At 49.1% G+C, this 21140-nt stretch overlaps 6 protein-coding genes across 6 annotated transcripts; 4 read left to right on the top strand and 2 right to left on the bottom strand.

Moving 5' to 3' along the window:
- Window positions 1-62: 62 nt before the first annotated feature.
- Window positions 63-4168, top strand: FTJAE_4542 (sugar transporter; the record flags this gene model as incomplete). Its single annotated transcript, XM_037350957.1, has 5 exons — window positions 63-114; window positions 167-1861; window positions 2599-2689; window positions 2751-3912; window positions 3965-4168. 5 exons carry the CDS (start codon window positions 63-65, stop codon window positions 4166-4168), a joined length of 3204 nt encoding a protein of 1067 aa, XP_037208255.1.
- A 1882-nt stretch (window positions 4169-6050) lies between these two features.
- Window positions 6051-7966, top strand: FTJAE_4541 (uncharacterized protein; the record flags this gene model as incomplete). The annotated part of the gene is made up of 12 exons (XM_037350956.1): window positions 6051-6059; window positions 6113-6133; window positions 6192-6278; window positions 6331-6387; window positions 6443-6504; window positions 6849-6868; window positions 7204-7283; window positions 7345-7367; window positions 7427-7451; window positions 7521-7538; window positions 7636-7690; window positions 7896-7966. The coding sequence occupies 12 exons, from the start codon at window positions 6051-6053 to the stop codon at window positions 7964-7966; spliced, it is 528 nt and encodes a 175-aa protein (XP_037208254.1).
- A 463-nt stretch (window positions 7967-8429) lies between these two features.
- Window positions 8430-10081, bottom strand: FTJAE_4540 (uncharacterized protein; the record flags this gene model as incomplete). Its single annotated transcript, XM_037350955.1, has 3 exons — window positions 8430-9118; window positions 9178-9890; window positions 9954-10081. The coding sequence occupies 3 exons, from the start codon at window positions 10079-10081 to the stop codon at window positions 8430-8432; spliced, it is 1530 nt and encodes a 509-aa protein (XP_037208253.1).
- Window positions 10082-13698: 3617 nt separating this feature from the next.
- Window positions 13699-14859, top strand: FTJAE_4539 (uncharacterized protein; the record flags this gene model as incomplete). The annotated part of the gene is made up of 1 exon (XM_037350953.1): window positions 13699-14859. One exon carries the CDS (start codon window positions 13699-13701, stop codon window positions 14857-14859), a length of 1161 nt encoding a protein of 386 aa, XP_037208252.1.
- A 733-nt stretch (window positions 14860-15592) lies between these two features.
- Window positions 15593-17452, top strand: FTJAE_4538 (triacylglycerol lipase II precursor; the record flags this gene model as incomplete). Its single annotated transcript, XM_037350952.1, has 5 exons — window positions 15593-15853; window positions 15903-16131; window positions 16181-17002; window positions 17059-17244; window positions 17295-17452. 5 exons carry the CDS (start codon window positions 15593-15595, stop codon window positions 17450-17452), a joined length of 1656 nt encoding a protein of 551 aa, XP_037208251.1.
- Window positions 17453-18498: 1046 nt separating this feature from the next.
- FTJAE_4537 (enoyl hydratase) lies at window positions 18499-19974 on the bottom strand (the record flags this gene model as incomplete). The annotated part of the gene is made up of 8 exons (XM_037350951.1): window positions 18499-18526; window positions 18775-18898; window positions 18954-19134; window positions 19197-19313; window positions 19380-19409; window positions 19491-19621; window positions 19676-19701; window positions 19745-19974. 8 exons carry the CDS (start codon window positions 19972-19974, stop codon window positions 18499-18501), a joined length of 867 nt encoding a protein of 288 aa, XP_037208250.1.
- Window positions 19975-21140: the final 1166 nt, after the last annotated feature.

Below are 21140 nucleotides of genomic sequence, written 5' to 3'. Positions count from 1 at the left end.
TAACCTAATAACTACAGGCGCTTACCCGCAGGTAATTGCAAGGGACATAAGAGTCGAAAGCAATGGGGTCCAGTGCACCGAGACGGCCGCCGTCGGATGACGTTGATGGCGATAGTAAGCAGATTTTCATCTCGGGTTTGAGATCCGCTAATGCGTAACCCGATAGTCTTGACCTTCTCGGAACTCGATTTTGCAAGACTTGGCCTTGCGAATAGGACTATTGATGAGAGAGATACGACAATTCAGGACCAGGGATCTCAGCAATCGTATTTTCCGACTCAGAATGATGAGTTTTCGTTTGGTCATGAGCACCTCGATTTCACGGATGACTTTCTCAACTCCATGATCCCACCAGAACAACAAACCGAATTCTGGCTTGATCCTGCATTGAGCCTGAATTCATGGCAAACACCCGCTGCGGCACAGACTCCAACTGGGGGAAACATCTCGCCGTTGGCAACATCGGGTAATCGAGCGGGAACTCCGACAACCACGTCCCCATTTGGGGTTCCTGGATTCGGACAATCGTTCAACGGGTCTCCGATAGCAGAAGGTTCCCAACGCGGACTTCCACGGAAACGGAGCCATTATTTCCGTCGGCAGCCTCATCGCACGGGAAGTGATCCAATCTCAATACCTCGCCATAATCATCAACGCGATAGCACTTTAGATCCTATGCAAAGATGGCAAGAATCGCCCCCAGAAGCTGAAGCGGCGTCACTATCCGCCATTGCTGATGCACTACAAAAAACGCCACTGAGAACTCGCTCATCCGCTGGGAGCCTAGGACGAAGCCGTGTCGGGAGTCGCGCAGGGTCAACGCATAGCCTCGGAAGTGCGACGAGCTGTTCTTCTGCGTCAGTGGGATCACCGCAGTCCGCAACTCGAAAAGGTTCGCTGAAAGGCCGAGTCACCAAGTCAAAACGTTCTTCTACCGCTAAAGGCAAGGAACCCCAGAACAGACGGTTTCCTTGTACGTTTTGCTGTGACAAGTTCAAGAGTAAGTATGACTGGGCCCGGCACGAAAAGTCCCTCCATCTCGACCTTGCAGGCTGGCGATGTGCGCCCTTTGGAGGCGTAGTGGCATCCCCAGAAACAGGACGAAACCACTGTGCATATTGCAGTCAACTCGACCCAACACCAGAACATCTCGAAACTCACAACCACGCTGGTTGTCAGAATGACGACAAACCTCCTGTCTTCAGCCGAAAAGATCATCTTACCCAGCACCTTCGACTCGTGCACCACGTGAAAACGGTACCGGTTATAGATTCGTGGAAAGTCGAGGGCCCGCCCGTGAAATCAAGATGTGGAATCTGTGGTCTTCGAATGGAGTCGTGGAAAGAACGAGTCGAACATCTAGCGAAACATTTTCGAAAGGGCGATACAATGGCCGATTGGAAGGGCGACCATGACTTTGAACCACATGTCAAAGCTCGAGTGACGAATGCGCTGTCACCCTACATGATCGAGGTCGAAGGGAAATGCCCCGTGCCCTTCTCAGCGACTGATCCAAGCTGTCGAGATCATCTTCTTCAGATTCGAGAGAACGTTGGAAGAACCACGGATTTTGTCGACGAGGGTCTGGGCAATCTGGACGCAGTGGAGGAAACTGTGGCCCGACCGCAACGCTCAATGACACAGGATAGCAGCTCCATGGCCTTCCCCGAGTTTCTGGTGCATCACCTGGGCAGATATGCGCAGCGACAGATGGCTCTTGGAGTTATTCCAACAGATGAGATGTTTCAGACTGAAGCGAGGAGGATTGTATACGATACCTCGGATCCATGGGATCAGACGCTAGCAGATAACAAAGACTGGCTTTCGTGTTTTAAAGAACATCATGTTAATGGTTCTTTAGGTAACTGAGGGTCTCTGGAAGAGGATATTCCTTGGAACGGTTCATAGGTAGATTGAAAAACTGGAGTTTGTAGCCCTGGATTGGGCCTTAGATTGCGTTATACTTAAAGGCTAGATAGTAATAAACGGGATTGATAATGTATATGTAGGCTTTCTCATCTTGACGCCTTATGTTTACTAGAGCTGTTCAACGATGTCAATTATACAAGGCGTAGGGCGTAGGGCGTGTTTTCTGGGGCGAGGTTCGGCTTCATCACGCGTGTCGCGACCAATGAACCATGGAAGAACAAATACCCGGTCTTGCCTTGTAACATACATGGAGTTGAACTAGGGAATCGCTCACTAGATGTACTAAAGGAGGCTCCGCGTTGCTGAGAGCCTCATGTTGTTTGATGCTATTTATAGCGTATGTACACCAAATCGAGAATTTCCCATATCATGCATCACAAACCCATGGAGCATACAGCAGATAGAGCAAATGAGATTGAGAAAGAGATAATGTTACCTCCATCACATCATGCATATCTAAAAACAGACTTCAGCGCGAACTGATAAAGCGCCCCAGGTAATCAATCCGAGAGTGGCAACTCCGCCAGCCCCATCAGCCTTGAAAGAGGAAATCCGAAGCGCCTGCGTCTCCATAATAAAAATGTGATCACACCGACTGAAAAGATTGCGCAAGAACTAAAGATAAGCTTAAATACGGAGAAATTGTTCTCTTTAGCTATGATGCTGCAGGATACATTGTAAAGTTGTTGAATGCGAAGATGAAGGTGCCGTTGTATGCGAGCGCTGGTGTCGCAACCTCTTGTGTTGCGTTCCTTTTTGGGTATGTTCTCCAATTCTGAAAGTGATGGGATTGATTGTCTGATTGTGTTGTTTATTATTAGAATGGATACTGGGAGTATTGGTCCCATCACCACCATGACTGCCTTCAAGGAAACCTTTGGTGACTTCTCTGCAACTATCCACGGCGTTATTGTCTCGACGATTCTCATCCCTGGGGCTTTGACGGCACTTATCGCAGGTGCTCTAGCCCATCGCTTCGGACAAGTGAGACTCATCGCTATAGGATCCATCATATTCGGTGTCGGTGCTGCAATCGAATGCGGCGCTCCTTATCTTGGTGTCTTTATCTTGGGTCGGCTCATCAAAGGAATGGGCGAGGGTCTCTTTCTTAGCAACGTCTACGTTCAAGTCTCAGAGATGTCTCCCTCCAGAGTGAGAGGCATCATGACCGCACTTCCGCAGTTTTCCATCACTACTGGCATTGTAACCGGTTACTTCACCTGCTACGGAACATCACGGCTTGGTAGCTCGTCTATCACGTGGCGTCTGCCTCTCGCCATTGTTGCATTTCTCGGTCTTCTTCTGTCGATGGTGGCTTTCATCGTCCCTCCATCCCCACGATGGCTTCTCTCGAAGGGACGAATAGATGAAGCCCGAACGGTTTGCCGACAACTTGGAATCGACGAAGTTGAAGAGAAGGAGCTTCTTGCTCAAATATATGATACCCCGGGTGGTTTAGATGGCGAGACATCGCTGTGGCAAGACATCCAACATACTTTCCGAGATTTCAGATGTGCATTCTCAGCACCATACCGTGGCAGAACAGCTTTTGCTTGCTTTCTCATGGGTATGCAGCAGTTCAGTGGCATCGATGGAGTACTGTACTATGCGCCCATTCTGTTCACACAAGCAGGCCTCAGCGGCGAGAAAGCCTCGTTCCTGGCATCTGGAATTTCTGCCGTCGTGATTCTTGCAGCAACTCTTCCTGCGACAATCTTCGCTGAACAGTGGGGTCGGCGAATGCAGAGTATCCTTGGGGGAATTTTGATCGTCGGCTTGATGGTAATCATGGGATCGCTGTATGCGTCCGGACAAGTTCATCCTGAGCACGGCGCAGGGAGATGGGTCGTCATCGTCTGCATCTACCTCTTCGCTATTGCTTTCAGCTTCACCTGGGCCATTGGCTTCCGGACGTGGGTTGTTGAGAGTATGCCAAGACGGACGAGAAGCAGTGCTTCGAGTCTTGCCCAAAGTTCAAACTGGGTGAGTGAAGCTCCAGAGATAGTGTTGTGATATGTACTGACCTGTTTGATAGGCTGCTAACTACATCGTCGCCCTTGTTACCCCGGTGTTGCTTGACAAGTCGTCGTTTGGCGCCTACTACCTCTTCGCAGGATGCAGTCTTGCAACAACGATAATGGTTGTTCTGTTCATGAGTGAGACGAAAGGTTATAGCTTGGAAGAAATTGAGAAGAGGCATGAGGAGACGAGGGAGAAGAGAATCCCACTTGACCTTTGAAATCATGTCACGTGAGGATAGCCCTGTCTTTTAATGAGAATGAATTAATGCACCAATACTCCTAAAGAGGCCCAAACTTCATTAAGGTCCGCCTGAGATGTTCAAGGATCCATAGCATTATTAAACAAAGCAGCCATCTCGGAGAGGCGTTGGATTTCGGGGTGGATGCAAATCTTATATAGGTAACTGGGTTACGATAAAGGCGATACATCATATTACGCAGAAACAGACTATACGTTAACTCATATTGCATTACAAGGGCCTAAGTTTCACATAGACTTTTCCTTTAACTGTTGTAATAGACGACAGAGTTTGCCATAAGGTACAGACCAATATGTTATTCGATATCGACACTAAGTTTTACAACAGGGTAAAGAAACTTAAGACAATGTGATATATACGAAGTTAGATATGTATGTATGCGTTACTGGACTTGACTACTATTGCGTAATGTTTGCGACATGGCCTCTAGAACTTCTCTCACCAAAGGTGATTTTCACGGACTGGGGCCCCTGTCAAGTACACGACAAATCTAGGCACGTCAATTGGTACTGGCCATTTGAACTCCACGCACGTATCGGTCACGAGACGGTCCTTCTCGGAGATGGCAGTAGATCTCATGTCTTTGGTTCATATTGGTTATATTGACCCTGATCTAAAGATTGCTCTTCAAGTGGCTTGCTCTTCTAGCTTGCAACTTTGGCACCTGGAATTGTTGCATTTAGGGCAGTCAGGATTAGAATATGGGATGCCCGAAATTTGGCAACTGCAACATGCCCAAACCCAGATCGCTTGTTCCCTTTCCCGTGCTTGCGGTTGTGAAATTCCATCTATCGCCATCATTTCCCATGCTTGCAAATGTGGAATCTCATCTAACGCCATGGTGGCGTTTCGCTGGTCTGGCCAGTTCCCAAATAGGCGTCATGACGTGAGATTTCATCGGGCATAGTTGTTTGAAGTTCAACAGCAGGGAGAGATGTGTAAATGAATTGTTCAGTTTGTTCCAGTCATCAATGAGCGAGGTCGCGGGACGAGCTTTTATAATACAATGATATCACTGAAGATACGAAGTGACTGATGCCCTCTTTTATTAAGAAACTATTGACAGTAAGGTCTAAATGTGAAGTTTGGTTTCTGTCTGGGAGGACGTGACGACCGATGCTTTGGCAAAGGTTCAAAGCGGTTGTGTACTAACATAAAGACGAGGGGAAGAGAGAAATACAAGATTCAAAAAACGTTATTCTAAACAATACAGTGAAAGCGACAGGTGTGGTAGTTGTTTCCATTTAGTGTCACCGTGAGGTAACTTCCTCGCTCCTGCTCTTGCCTGCCGTGGTTTTACCGTGCTGAAGACCACCCTCTGCTCTCGCCGTGTTTCTCTCTTGCAAACTTGGTCATTCAATTCTTACATCTTCCACATTCCTCACAAACCATCACGCAGAAATCCAAGCCACTTCTCAAATGCGAGCCTCCAACATCGCCCGCCTGCTCACTTCGCAAGGAGCAACCTGGTTCAATGACCACCTCGATCGCCTTCTCCGCCTCCACCACGCGCAACCTCCCCTTCTCTCCAGTATTGGACTTGTTACGAAGCGCCTGAATGGAGCTGCTTGACCTCCCCTGCGGGGGTTAAAAAAGTAAGTCACTCTTGGAAACGGCTCTCTTCCATACATTCAACGATCAGTTTTACTAACTCGTTCAATTTCTAGCCAAACTTCAACGTCAGTCCAACCTGTGTCCCGATGATCCCACTTATGCATTCTCACATGCTAAACTCCTTGTTCAGAGAACCGGCACTCTCTCCGTAAGTGTCAACAATCTTTGGCTACTACTTGTGACAAGACCAAACTGACGATGTTTCTCTTTCTAGCACGCGACAGAAATGGTCGCTGTAAGTATTCTCCCTATACTCCACTACTGAGCAATACACTGACAATTCTATAGTTCTTGAAAAGCCGGGCAGAAGTAAGACTGATGGCAGGTAGTGTTCACTGTTGACATGTACTGACATGGATGTGTGTAGGCCCGAGACAAAGAACGACGGGCCCTGGTGGCCCAGGAGACGGGGCTGACAACGCTTCTGTGTCAGAAATGGCAGCATAAGGCCGACGTAAGTAATTGCAGCTAGGTTCAATCGTGGGTCTGCTAATATGTTACAACAGAAACTTGAGGCCAAGGAGGCGGGGTCTTCCATCGAGGAACGTTTCGAAGAAGCCCTTGTAAGTTATGCTTCTTGCAGCCACTTGAGAACAGATTTAGCTAACAGACTTGTAGCGAAAAAAGAAGGAGACCAAGGCAAAGGAGACCGACGGCGACGCCGACGCCGAGGAGGAAAGGTGTTGGCAATGCGACCAAAGTCGGCAGCCTCGCAGGCGTACTCGTATGTCTGCAAAGTTACACAATCAAGAATACACAGCAATGGCGCATGGGGGGAGGGTTGACAAGGTCCTGGAGGGATGCGAAGACCAAAATTTAGGATGAGAAAAAATAAACTCCTCAAATTTTAGGATCTGTGCATACTAAAGTCTCCTAAAGTTGTCTAAGCTGATGCTGCTCTTACCTAAAGCTGGCCTAAGACTTGTGCAACCTCCCGAAGGATCAAGGTGAGGTTTCGTGATCTTCTATTGCATGCGCCAAGCGCCAGGATGTGACATAAAGTGGCATAATAAACGCCGATCAGAGTTGAGTTCTGGGTGCACTGTAAGTACCTGCTAGTGGTGGTTGTTTCCATTTGATGCCGTCCATCTCGAGGTATTGGAAGGTAGTTGCCTCGCCTGCCGCCTGTCTTGGTTTTGCCGCAGAAGACCACCTTCTCCTGCCAGCTCTCACATCGCTTTCTCTCTTTTCATCCCTCACCTCCACATCTTTAACATCTTCCGCATTCCCAACCTCACCTCATAAACCAACACGCAGGAAATTAAAGCCACTTCAACCTGCAAGCCCCCGATTTCCTCCGCGCGGTGAGTCCCCCTTATTTTTGATATTCCTGGCCGATAATCCTGTTGAGATTATTTCTAACTAATTGTTGATTGCAGTCCCTTACGTTTCCGTCTCCGCCGTTCCTCGTCTTGCCGCTAACACGCAGTTCGCACAGCGCACTTCAAAGCCCACCGGTGTAAGTTCAACTTGTCCTCCATCGCATCTTTAACACTTCTAACTGGTCTGTCTTCATCTAGTCTTTCAAAACAAAATTCAACTCGTAAGTTTCCCCTCCGTGGCTTGGTTCACTCTCAATTCCAAGCACTCTCAGCTGACCAGTCGTGCAGCAAACACGTCAACAACAGTAAGATCAACTTACCACCGGAGTAACGACACGTCTAGCTGTGCACAGGATTGCTGACAGTCCTTCTAGATGCCTACCAAACGATCTGTAAGTGCGAACGTCCCTTCCGCCCTCCCAACAATCCATCCATAAAATATGACTGCGATCATCAATTCATGGACACGATTACTGACTTTTTTCGTAGGCAGCGCAGTTCAGCGATAAGCCTCTGGCGCTCGGGGGCCTCCGCGGCCACCCTTGTAAGTGCACTCTTCTTCTGTTTGGGTATGGAATTTGTTCTAAGTCATCGTGATAGCCAATTCTCACCTCCCCTGCGAAGGTCCAAAAAGGATGTCACTCTTAGCATGGAGTCTATACATCTCAAACACCGTACGTGCCACTCCTTCATCAGCCGAACAGATCAAGATCTTCCGAGGAATGAGTTTCTAACAGGGAGGTGCTTAGTCCACAAGTTCAACTACTTCGACGACCGCGGCCGCGACCGCGAGCCCAAGGCTGCAAAGCGCTGTGGTTAGCATTTCACAACAATGGTATATATAATTGGGGGCAACGCTGTTCAAAGGTGGAGGGGGGCATGGCACAAACCATGAAGACGACTGTGAGGATCAGCATTTAGGATAAAAGAAGAATAAACTCGTCAAACTTTAGGCTTTGCTTATCCTAAACTCCTCTAAAATGGTCTAATCGGCTGCGGCTCTGTCCTAAGGCTGGTCTAAAGTTTACCCAACGTGGGGTGAGGTCTCATGTTCTTGCATACGTCGAGCGTGACTTCTTGAGTGGACCAAATGAACAGTTGAACTTGTATATTCAGGCTTTGCCGTACCGCCCCCATCCTCGTAGATCTATATCCAATTACATTCTCTATTTGTACACCCGACTCCCATGTATTGATCTCCAAACTGTAGACATGGGGGAATTGAAACGCCGATCGACACTGTGAAGCACAAAACTCCAGCACTAAATAAAAAGAAGACCCATCTACCAAGGCATGCCGTTTTGCTTGATCAGGTCATCCTCAGAAGTCTTGAAGGCCTCCGACTCCTTGAGGAATTGCTTGTGGAAGGTCTCAAGGAGAACACCCGGAAAGACAGCACCGACGGCCTGGACGAGACGATCCTCCTTGCCGATCCAGACGTGCTTGATGAACTTTCCGTCGCAGCCCGAGTTGCTCTCGGGGAAGCCATTAGCCTCAGTACAAGGCAGCGACAGAATCTCATCGGGATACTCGTAGCGGATGAACGTGCCGAAACCGCCCTGATCGGTTGGTTGCCAGCCCTTTCGGTTGCGGAACTCAGTGCAGCCGGGGAACTTGCCGCCGTCGTTGGCACAGTCATCCCACTCCTTGAAGATCTCGTACGTCTTGTTCTTGTTCTGCATGATCATGAAACCAGTGTTCAGGAACAGGTTTCCTCGTCGGTCGCGGTTGTGCTGGGTGTCGGGGTCGTAGGGCAGGGCGAGGGAGTTGTTCTGGGGGGAAATGCTCCAGTAGTTCATGAGCCACTCGAGGGGGAGGTCGAGACGGTTGAAGAGAGCGTCGGAGTCGATGAAGACACAAACGTCGTGCTTCTTCAGAACCTGGGAGAGGACGGAGGGCTTCTTCCACGAATCGCGACGGTCGGGGTAGCCGTTGATCTTGATGTGGTAGTACTGGTACCCGTGGATCTTGGCTATTGAGACATTAGTACACGGCGAGCGCTGGGGAGGGTAAGTCAAGCGAAGGACGTACAGTAGACCCAGTGGTTCAGTGTGCCACCGGATGGGCCGTGGACTTGTCGGCTCTTGTTCCAAGTCATTTCGTCGGACCAGAGCTGGCCGGGCTTATCGAAGCGACGGCTCTCGAGGTCGATGATGCAGAGCTTCTTGCCGAGGGGCTGGGTCCAGATGGGCTTGTCGGAGGGAAGCTTGGAGGGCCAGTGGCCGTAGGGGTAGTATTCGGGGTCGTTGACCTTTACGGCGGGCTTGATCCATTGGTCGGGTGTGAAGGCGTCCAGGTTGGGACCGGTGGGCGCTTGGGGAATGGCGGGAGCTTCAGGTGTTTCCTCGACTTCGGTTTCGGGGATGAACTCTTCTTCACTCTCGGGGTCCTGTTCATGTTCATGTTCGTGGTCGTGCGCTTCCTCGTGCTCGTGCTCGTGGTCATGCTCGTGGTCATGCTCCTTCTCCGGCTCAGCGGCGGGCGAAGCAGCAGCAGCGGGAGTAGAAGAGGCATTCGCAGCCTGCTCCTCAGCCTCAGCAATCTCCTCAGGATCGCTAGGCTCCTCCGCAGGATCAGCCTCAGGCTTATCGGGCGTAACAGCATGGTGATGCTCCTCAGGCTTCGGCGTCTCAGCTACGACCTCAACAGCGGGTGTCGCGCCGATCTCTTCATCTTCGCCGGGTAGGAAAGTCGGTGCAGCAGCGGCGGCTTCTTTCTCGGGGACAAAAGGCGCGGGCTCGTCGCTGTTGGATAAGTGTCAGATCAAAGTTTTATCGCTGCGAACAAAGAGGGGGAGATATGCTTACACTCCGCTCTTTACGGCTGCTGTTGACTCGGAAGGAGTCTTGAGGTGGAAATGCGCAAGACCGAGAAATATGGTGACGAAAACGACGGCGGCCAAGAGCACGGCTCTGTTTGACCTTGGAACGGTCATTTTCTGGATCGGGACGACGATTAATCTGCTGTGTAATGGGAGGATAAAAAAAGAATGTAAAGGAGAACGAATGTCGGAAAGCAAGAAAAATAAAAAATAAAGCAAGACAGAAAAGTGACAGACAGCTGAGCTGAGAGAGGGGGGAATAAAGGAACTGACAACAGACCCCTGACTCTCCCGTCTCTTTTAACTGGAGTCCAGGGGGTTCTTACTTTAGTTACAGTATCATTTTCTGCTCTCCCTACCGTAGCGATCGTGCTTGTCTCAGTACAGGTAGCGCTTCATAACGGTTGGTCAAGGCTTGACGCCTCGTTGATCCACTGTAATCAATCTGCGACGACGCCTGGAGAAAAAGGGGACCATGAGGCCACGGTATTAACCTTGCTGTGCCTGTTTCTGATGAAGGGTTATTCCGCCGATCAGATTGAAGATTAAAAGACTGTCTTCATAAGGTTATTATTAGAGTCTTGATTGATGGTGATACTGTACTGGGCACTGTAGGTTGCACGCGATGCGGGGGTGCTTACGCTTACTTTGGTCCCTTTGACGGATCCTGTTCCGCCAAGCAATTTCTTACCCAGATCTCGTCACTTCTTCCAGCGTCTTTCTCGAACGCATCAGTTCTTTTACAGGCTCTGCCATTAATTACAGCGTCTTGTGGGCTTGAGAAGTCAGCAAGCACTCGCAATCTCACAGTATCGCCAATTAGTGCTTGGTCACGCTTCGCTCCATAAACTTTGAACCTTGCAGGGCTGTAACTCTGTTTTTCTCCTCCCGAAACTGCCGTCGTTAGCATCAGACTCAACGGTCGGGCGCCACCAAACCAACCCAACTTCTTTCTGCCTCAACGACGCTCCTCAAATGTCCACTGCTGTGACAAGATGATGCTTTAACGTTCAATAACTGAATATGAGAAGCATTCTCCTCTCTCGATTGCTTTTGTCTTCTTGAGCTCCAAAAGAGGGGGCTTCTTTGTTACTGTACGATTCCTCAGCTGAAGCTAAAGACGCCACTTGAAACGGGTTTTAATTGGATGGCTGCTGAGCTCCCCCCGCCCCCTTGCTTTGGCGATGATGCTTATGACCGGTAATCATTCCTGTGCTGTATGTACGGAGTACTCTAGGCCTTGATCATTTCAGTGTTGTAAACTCCCTATTTGCATGCTTTAGGCGCAAAGCAACTGCTGTTCTGCCTGTTCAATTACCATCGCGATAAGCAGCGAACCAAGTCCCGATAACCCCCTGGGCTAGCCCTGTCTCGCTTTGTCCTTGCTCAGATTCTAATCCCTGTCACCTGAAAACGCACTTTTGTCAATAGCGCGCCCATCCACCAATAAGCGTCCGTGGATCTGTTCCACCCTAAGCTAACGATGTTTTGAGCCATGGTCGCTCCACGCTATCGATTTGTTTCAACTCCTTTTGTCACGCTATTGAAGCTATCGTCAGTTTTTGCGGCGTTGGCTCAGGGGCAGTTAATTTTCGTACAAATTTTGTGGCTCATTAGGTTCAGGTACTAGCACCTGTCAGTCGTCGATATCCGTTATGCCGGCGCCTCAATTAGACAGCTATAGGGTATGGCAATTTCGCCTTTTCATTTCTCACGAACTCTTTTCATTATGGTCAACCTTAGCCATGGCTAAGATCACGGAGGTTTTCCTAGGTGATGGTTTACTCCCCAGTGCATTTAATCATCACTTTCATGTCCGTTGTTCAGGATAACTTAGGAATTGCCTGTAGTATCTTATCCTTAAAAACATAAATTGTCTCTAGAAGCCTATCCATATGAAACTCATCAACTCATACGTGCTCTAAAAAAAGGCATAGTATCATAAGGTTTAATACATAAGGAGCCTGTAATATCAATAGGCTCATTCCCCGTTCGTCGCAGGGAGAGATTGTCATGAGATACAGTCGGTTTATAGTACTTCAGTAAAGTAAGCATCAAACACTTAGGTATATGATAAGATGGCAAAAGTTTAGTCCAGCATTATGAAAGATTTTAATAATAAATAATTAAAAAGTCTCTAAAATATACTATAATGCTAGTTACTAACGCAGTTCATGCTATAATTAGATAGTAAATTCACATCAGTAAGATAAGGTGTTCGAAACGTTCATAAGTCATCATGCAGAGGATCCAAGCCTCTTCTAATAGCGACCTTAATTCTAAACCTGAGCCCGCCTCCTCTACACAGGACTCAGATATCACTCTGACTGACCAACTCAATCTTAGTCACTTAGCATTAGCCTAGAGATGACCAACTCGAATACCAGTAATGCCGGAGAGCTGAAGAGAAGTCGCAACGGCTTTTCGGAAACAAAGAGCAAAATGTCTCCCACCATACTGAGCGACCTTCACTTGTGAAAAAGGCCTTCCTAACAGACCAACTAGTGGCAACTTGGAATCAGTCACTTGAAGGTTATTCATGGGGTCTGCATCTCTACGGAAAGACTGCACGGATCCTGGAGCCCACAAGGGCATTCTATTCTTACAGACTTGACAGCCCCAACTCACGACGAGCGTGAGATGCGTCCTGTGGCTGAGCTCCGAAACAGAGCTATTTTCGCAGCGCCTTCGGCATGACCTTACTTGAATTTAGGTCGAAGGTGATGTGCTTGGGTAGCAGAAAACTGCATTGGGTGTTTCATGTTGTTCGCGCTGATCAAGGAGATCAGTGAGAAGATGGTGATACTTTACCTTCTACCTTTATTGTGCTGCAACCACTTCGATACAAACTTATATACACTCGCGAAGTAGAGAGATACTATTCATCATCACTAGGGTCACTAAAGATCTCATGTGACGTCAGGTATGGTCAAGCTTCTAGTATTCGAGGAGGGTCATTTGGACCTCCATGGCTGTCTTTACCTTTTTACCTACAATAGTCTCATATCCCCATTTATGATGTTGAGGCAAATGACAGAAGTTCCATGAGTTGCAGGCCAAGAAAGAAGGGAGCTAGAGTCTCCCTTTTGACTTCATCTTGATGCTCCTGGTAAAGAAGTTCTGAAAGCTCATGGGGCCAAGGAATGATTGCCCACTCTTACTAAGTCTCAAGATCTGTACCTAGCAGTCTCTGAATCGTCCATAGAATGCCCTCGAGAGTGAAAAGTCTTTGTGCCTAGTCCCGAAGGCAAGTATAACATTCAAGCTTCTGATGCTTTAAACCGACGTCTGTCATTCCATTGCAGAGACAATGGTACCAGCCTTCTAAGTTATCCCAACACAGGAACAAATAACCAGGGCTGTTCTCCTCCTGAATTGGGTCCTTGTCCATCTGGCAGAGTATCCTCAACTTGACAGGGAATTGAAGTGCAAGTTGATTATTTATTTAGGGCCTGGTCTGATGATTCTGATCCAGGTTACAGATCCTAAATGGTGATAGCCACCTTTGAATGGTCTGAAACAGGAGCTATTCAAGGCTACGTTTCGCATCGCCATCCTTATTATTTAAAGCTCGTGTTTCCCATATAAACGAAACATGCTAGGAATCGTAACGCACCATTTACAAGTCCAAGCTTTGGTACGCCCAGCATACTCAATAATTATCTGGCTTATAAACTGGGATAGACGTCCAAAATGTCGTGGAAACTCTCCATAATCCGACGTAATTCGCAATGCTGTTCAAGGCATCTTTATTGTCGGCATTATTGCCTTCAGCGATAGCAGCTGCAACAACATGCAAGCTGCCAAGAACCGATGCCCACTTTAGTGTTGGACATGGGTTTCAGGACGACTGTATTTCTGGAACTGGTACGATCCAGGGTTACATGATCTTTGTCGATTTTTCCGACGCTCAATCACCAGCTTCTGAATCCGTCAAAGAGCTGCGCGATCTTCTGGTACCGGATGCAGCAAAATGGTACCAGATAGCCAGCTACGGCCAGCTTGAACTCAATATCACAGCCGATACCACCAAGTTCTACCGCATGCCCAAATCAGCAGCATCCTACAAATGGGAAGAGCGTTTTAGCGCTGAACAGCATCTGTCTTATATCCAAGATGCTCTCGACGCGTATACAAAGAACGGTGCGAGAGCACCACCCGCCGAGACGGACATTCTGTACATCGCGACAACACGTAACAACGACAAGATGACCCGATCACTCGGATCCAGCTTCAACGTGTCTACACGGAATGGGAAACTCGTCTCCAGAAGAGCTGTCACCTTCGGCGCCGATCCCTACATCTCGTGGGGCTATAAGGCGGTCAATCACGAGACAGGACGCTCGATGTGTTTGCCCGACTACTACCCTAATACGCCGGACCTGCCGACTGGCTACTACACTGGAGGATGGAGTATCATGGGAAATGTGGGAGGAGTGGCTCCTGATTTCTTTGCTTGGGATAAATGGAGACTTGGATGGTTGGCCGATAAGGCCATTGACTGTGTTCTTGAACGTGGTACGACAAAGCATACGTTGACTCCCGTTGAGATTGAAGGTGGCGTCAAGGCTGTTGTCGTTGCGAAGAACGACACTTCTGCTTTGGTCGTCGAAGCTCGTGTTGCGAACGGCGTTGATGGGAATATTTGCGCACCGGGAGTTCTTCTGTATACCGTCGATACAACGCTAGCCACGTCGGAGGGTTCAATCAAGGTCTTGGATGCAACGCCCGGATCGAACGGCTGCGGGGATGCCAATGGCGCGGAACCATTGAACGACGGGACTTTGTCGATGAATGGGAAGAAGTCGTTTGAGGCCTCGGAATGGGGAGTCAAGGTCACGTTGATCGATGACAAAAATGACCAGTTCAATATCGAGGTTCAGTACTCTTAGGCTCGTTTAGCTAGGGTTGCATTGCATACGAGAATTTGGGGAGAAATACAGATCATTTATTGGCTGTACCATCTTGACCTGCAGAATAGATGACATCCACAACCCACGAGTCGTGAACACCGACGGAATTTACGATCATGACTGGCTATACTCATGACGAAGGTAGTATCGGCCAAGCCAAGTCTCCCCCCTTCGGCCAATTCCAGGTCCATGGTTCCATCACTAGTGGTCGAGCTGCCAATTACGGTCCGATCACAAGAACCTTAACGGCCCGTTTGTGGTTCCCCATCGATATATCCGGGGTTTCAAGTCTCCCGATGTTTTGCCATCTCAAGGTCCCCGCATGCATTGTTTTATTTGCGATTCCCCATGGGGAATACTCTTGCGTGCATCATTCGACTTGCGATTCAGACCAAAAGGGCGGGCGGCAGTTGACCTCGGCAAGCGTGAATATTCGGAATTGTGGTCGAAATAGGGAATGGGCGTGGTATCCCTGGTTAATAATATACGTGATGCATTGAGAGTTTTTGATGGATTTTATGGGAATTCTTCCGCATGACGTTTCTGTTCTCCGCTCGATGGCACTCTAGCCGGAGCTTTGGTCTATGGGTTGACCAAGCTAGTCAAGGCCTTGATTTTTTCCCAAGACCATCGGAATAATAAATAATGTCGAGTTCCACTGACAAGATGGTTCTGAGACTCGAGAAGTGTCACGCCAAGCCTTCTTTTCACTATGCCTTCTCTCCTGAAACTGGCCACTGCGGTCGCCCTTCTCACTGAAGGCGTTCTTGGACGACAAGCCCCTTCTGTGCGAGTCAAGAACGGTACACTTGAGGGCAAATATGTCGCTGGATTAGATCAAGATCTCTTCCTCGGTGTTCCCTTTGCTCAACCTCCTGTCGGCCAACTTCGTCTTCAGAACCCTCAGCCTTTGAACCAGACTTTCAAGGTCAAGAAGGTCACCAAGTATGCCGATTCATGTGTCGGCTATGGAGTAAGTCTTCTTTCACATAATGATGTGAAGTCTTTCTGACGTTATGTAGAACACCGCTGATCAAGGTCCTGCGACCTTCAGCGAGGACTGCTTGACTCTGAACATCGTCAGGCCTGCCATATCCAAGGGCAGCAAGAAGGAGAAACTCCCAGTTGGTGTCTTTATCCACGGTGGAGGTTGGACCATGGACTTTAGCGCCAACGGTGTTTACAACATGAGCTTCATGGTTGAGGAGTCCGTCAAGATGGGCAAGCCTTTCATTGGAGTGTCCGTCGACTGTAAGCCACCTACCTCATACCATTCAGACCTATGACTAACGATCAGCAGACAGACTTTCTTTCTGGGGATTTATGGCTAGCAAGGATATCCTCGATGCCGGAGTTGCCAACCTTGGCTTGAAGGACCAGCGCATTGCCCTGCACTGGGTCAAAGAGAACATCGCCGCCTTCGGAGGTGACCCTTCAAAGGTTACCATCTTCGGTGAGAGTGCCGGTGGTGGTAACGTCGGCTACCAAGCCATGGCTTACGGCGGCGTTGACGAGGGGCTATTCCGTGGTATCATCGCCGAATCTGGAGCTGACGGCACTGACATGAAGAACTACACGGGACCCCAGCAGCGCTACGACACTATCGTCAAGGCAGTTGGCTGCGACAAGGAATCCGATAAGCTTGCCTGTCTCCGCCAAGTTCCCTTCGAGAAACTGAACGCCACGAGCACCAAGATCCAAGGCAGCTTCTACCCCGTTGTTGACGAAGACTTTGTCCCCGACTATCCCTCCAAGCTTCTCGCCGACGGAAACTTCACCAAGGTGCCTCTCATGGCTGGAACAAATGCTGATGAGGGTAGTTTCTTCGGTCTGCCAGGTGTTGACTCCACTGAAGAGGCTGTTTCTAAACTTCGAGCCACTGGACTTGATGCTGATACCATCGATACACTCTTGGCTCTGTATCCCAACATCGATGCTCTTGGAATTCCATCGGGGTACCGTTACAAGTCAAGTGATCCTGTCAAGAAGCAGTATAAGAGATGGGCTGCTCTGCAGGGTGACCAGCTCTTCATGTCGTGGAGACGTGCGCGAACTGATGCTTGGTCTAAGCACAACGTGACTTCATATGCCTACCTGTTTGAGTCCCCCAATACCAACATGCGTAAGTATATCCCTCAAGCGCTCGAGATGATTTGTGTTGGCTGACATGGACTGTAGCCGACTACATCGGAACTCCTCACTTTGTCGAAATCGCTTACGTTTTCTACAACATGCTCGGACAAGGCTACAGCAAGGGTCAAGGCCCTCTTGTCAACGCATCAAAGGAGGTTCTCGACCTCGCTAAGCTTGTGAGCCATATGTGGATCAGCTTCATCACTGAGCTCAACCCCAACGAACACGGAAGTAAGTTTTTCATGTTCCCTACATGCACGATATCAAACTAACCTTTGTAGTTTCCGGTGTTCCCGAGTGGCCTGTTTTCAACAATGGTGGTGGATACGGCGAGCACTTCTACTTCAATCCTAATGGATCGATGGCTCAGCCTGATACTCTCCGACTGGCTGGTACTACGTTCATGAACTCGGTTTCTGCTGACCAGTATGGAAGATAAACTTAGAAGATCTCTGCTTTACTTTCTTCACTTATATAGTTGTCAATCATCCATGGATGAGTTAGGGTACAAATCTTGACATAGTATCCATATCGAATATTTTCACAAGCGCTCTATCCGCAGTGTCATTCCGCCGCGGCAAGGTCTTATCGGTAAAGGCACGGTTCAGAGAGAGGTCGTTTTCCATTTATTTAAGGTTCAAGGCTGCATTAATGGATGTTACATTGAAGACTATCGAAAGCATGTCCAAAGTCAACCAACAAGATACATACCCTGGGCGTTGAAGTGCACTAGCCAATGACGAATTGAGTTTATACCAGGGGGCTCACCACGAGCTATTGCTACCTAGTCGCGGCGTGGCGCTGATTAAGACGATGAGATGCGGGAGGATCACCCTAGCCTGGAGCATAAATCGTACGACTCTGCATGGTCAAATGCAGTAATTGTGCGCGAATTGCAGTTTCTCATGTTGGTCCATAGGCATATGGTTAGTCAATTCGTATCGTGGCTTCGAGACTATACACGCGGCCTCGAGAATCAATGTTGGTTAGCAGCTTAGCATTTGTACGAACAGGGTATTGATGCACGCTTTGACAAGATCCTTGTCATGACCACAAATCAAAGAACCTTCTCAAGATTGTTGGTCGAGACTCGAGGAAATACGTCGATTTTGCTTAGACGACGTTACATCTCGATTATACGTGCCGTGCCGGACCATGTGTTGGCATGCAGCTAAATTTCTTCAACAGATCCGGTCCAACCCTAGACCCCTGCATCACCTTTTCTCTGCAGTGACGGCCCACCGATGCATGCGGCTTGAAAGATGCTGTGTGATCGATGGAATCAGTTCCGAGCTTGACTTGCGTATGTCGTCCACCGAGGCGAGACGGGACGGTGCTTAGTACGCATGATACACGTTGACATGAACATGCAATCACCTGATATCCATGAAGGGGTACGAGGTGGGAGTGGATGTACCAATGCTGGAGCCTGGCACCTAAGAATAATTGGCAAAAATGCAGAAGCGCTCACTGTGTATACAAATGTTAAAGGTTGACAGCCTCAGTGCCGAGCCTGAAAATGTGAGAACTGAGCAGTGAGATTCGACTGAGGCCAGCCAGGCTGGACAATTGATAATCAATGATCGACAATATTATCAACTGACAGCAAAGCTTGGCAGCGCGGGATCGTCCAAGAGAATACAGGCATATACCGCGCACCAATGATATCCCTCAACAGAAGCATACACTTTGAACGTTAACTATCATCACCGCGTCATGCATATACTGCCACTTTACAAAAGGACCAACGCGTACAGTTACCTAGGCCCCCATTCTGGCTTCCTCTTCTCCAAGAACGCCTTGACACCCTCTCGCTTATCCCCCGTCCCAAACGCAAAGTAATACAAACTCCTCTCAAACTCATGATCGGCCCCCAGATCATCAGCTATGATGAACACGTTAGTCAACGTGGCACACGAAACCATAGGTTGACCACTTACATCTACAGATAGCCTCCTTAGCCAAGCCCAGCGCCGTGGGGCTCAGGGCCGCAAGCGTCGATGCATGATCCTTCACAACGTGCTCGAGGACTTTGCCGCTCTCATACAGCTGCGCGAGAAGACCCACGGACCGGGCCTCTTCCGCTGATATGGGCTGGCCAAGGAGGATCATCTGCATGGCCTGTATCACGCATGTCAGCACAGGGTAACACGAGGCTTTGAGGGGAGGGGGGAGGGAAATACCTTGTACTTTCCCACGGCGTTGGTCAGACGCTGTGTACCGCCAGCGCCAGGGATGAGACCAATCTTGACTTCTGGAAGACCGAAGCGGCTTCCGTCCGCGGAAAAGATCAGGTCACACTGTGAGACGTCAGCAAACCCACGGGTTCCGTCCACGGAAAGGAAGGGGGAGAAAGCTCAACTCACCATGAGAGCAAGCTCAAAGCCCCCTCCGAGCTGTCAATCCCCAGCAAAAGTATCGTCAGTCTAGTCTCAACCAACACCTCGGGTACCGTAGTCTAAAAGAACTAAACTCACCGCCATTCCCTCAACAGCAGCTATCAAGGGCTTGCGCACGGCCTGCATCCCCGAGCAAAGGTCCGCCAGATAGCGGCAGCCCCGCGCGTCTTCCGCATCGAGCCGCGAGATCTCCCCGATATCAGCTCCCGCTAAAATAAATCATTGGCACGTCAGTTCCAGTTCAGCTTAGCCCTGCCACTAACTTAGAGCGCGACAAGTGCCGGGGGGGCTATACCCCTGTGGCGTGTGGATTCACCCATGGGTACCCGTACAGAGTATGGGTATGGGTATGGGTAGGACAGGGTACAGTACCGCAGAAGAAAGAAGAGCTGCCGGTGATGACAATGACTCGCACGCCATCGTCCCTGGACGCCGTGTTCAGCTGTTCCAGAAACACGGTAATGAGCTCCTGCGAGAGGGCGTTTCGCTTGGAGGGTCTGTTTAACGCGAGGACGCGTACGCCGTCTGCAGGCGTCGACGCAAGGACCAATTGCTCCTCCATGACAAGATCGATATCGATGACAGAATCGTACGAGAGAGAGAAAAGAAAAAGTGTAGCTGAAAGCACTGCACTTGGCAAGATTGACCGTCTTGTCGGGTTGCGTTGGATCAAATAGTTCGGGTACGTCAATAACGCGAGGTTAGCCGCGTCGATCACTCAATCGATAGTGGGGGAGTGTCTTTGATTCAACTGAGACATGGCTGGGATCAACCCAGCAAGCAGAAAGAGCTGCAGCCTGCACTGCGCTGCGCTGCAGAGAGTAGAGTGAGACACCGCAGATTTTTGGTGTTGGCTGAGGCATATTTTGAAAGGGCGGTGGTTGGGGACTAATTCCACGTCGGGAAGTATTGCTGAAAATCTCGTAGTTTGCTGTTTCTCGTGTCGATCTTGGTGTCTGTCATTCCGTTGGCTTGGTCCGAGTGTCGAGCCGTTCGCATGCTTAGCTCTTAGACCCGATGATCGTTTTGTTGAGTAAGATTTGACTGATAGATTTCTCGGTGAGTCTCCAAAAACCTGTTCAAATAACCCAAATACTTGTTTTTTCTTTATATTCTATACAATATAGGTGATGAGTAAGCTATCTGTCATTTAGGCTTATCTTGGATAACCTCATTCAAGAATTGCGGCACAGCTTACAGCCCAACTCCACCTCATATCATCTTGTCTCGGCTCATGTGAGATTTTGCAGATGCCGAACTCAGATCCTGCAGCTCCCGCAGAACCCGCGTGCTAGAGATGTCTTGGCCAACCCTTGTATCCACAGCCATGACCATAGCCAGGGCAGATCCCTCTCTACATGCGGGCCTGCGGGCCTACGGTACGTACGTAGGTATTTCTGCTGTACCTACCAACAGGGGTACGCACGCAGACCACATCACACGCCTCGTTGTTCTTTTCGGTTAAAGACCTCGATGAGTTCAGGTACATTACCAACTTGCCCCAACTGGGACCAACGGACCCAGAGCAAATTCAGACTCTTGCCCCATCTGTCATGTGCGTATACCTGTTGAGCTGTCCCTCTTTTTCGACGCTATCAAGGAACTACATGCCTTAGCTTGGCAGATGGTTTCTTGTTTACCAACAGATTTTTACCGTATTAGGTCGACTCCGGAGTTTCGAAAGGCGGATCCTTTCTTGTATCTCGATAGAGGAAAAAAGACGCACTC

Source organism: Fusarium tjaetaba, assembly GCF_013396195.1.
Source record: "Fusarium tjaetaba strain NRRL 66243 chromosome Unknown NRRL66243_c0000087, whole genome shotgun sequence".
Lineage (NCBI taxonomy): Eukaryota > Fungi > Ascomycota > Sordariomycetes > Hypocreales > Nectriaceae > Fusarium > Fusarium tjaetaba.
This window is presented reverse-complemented; position numbering and strand designations above follow the sequence as displayed.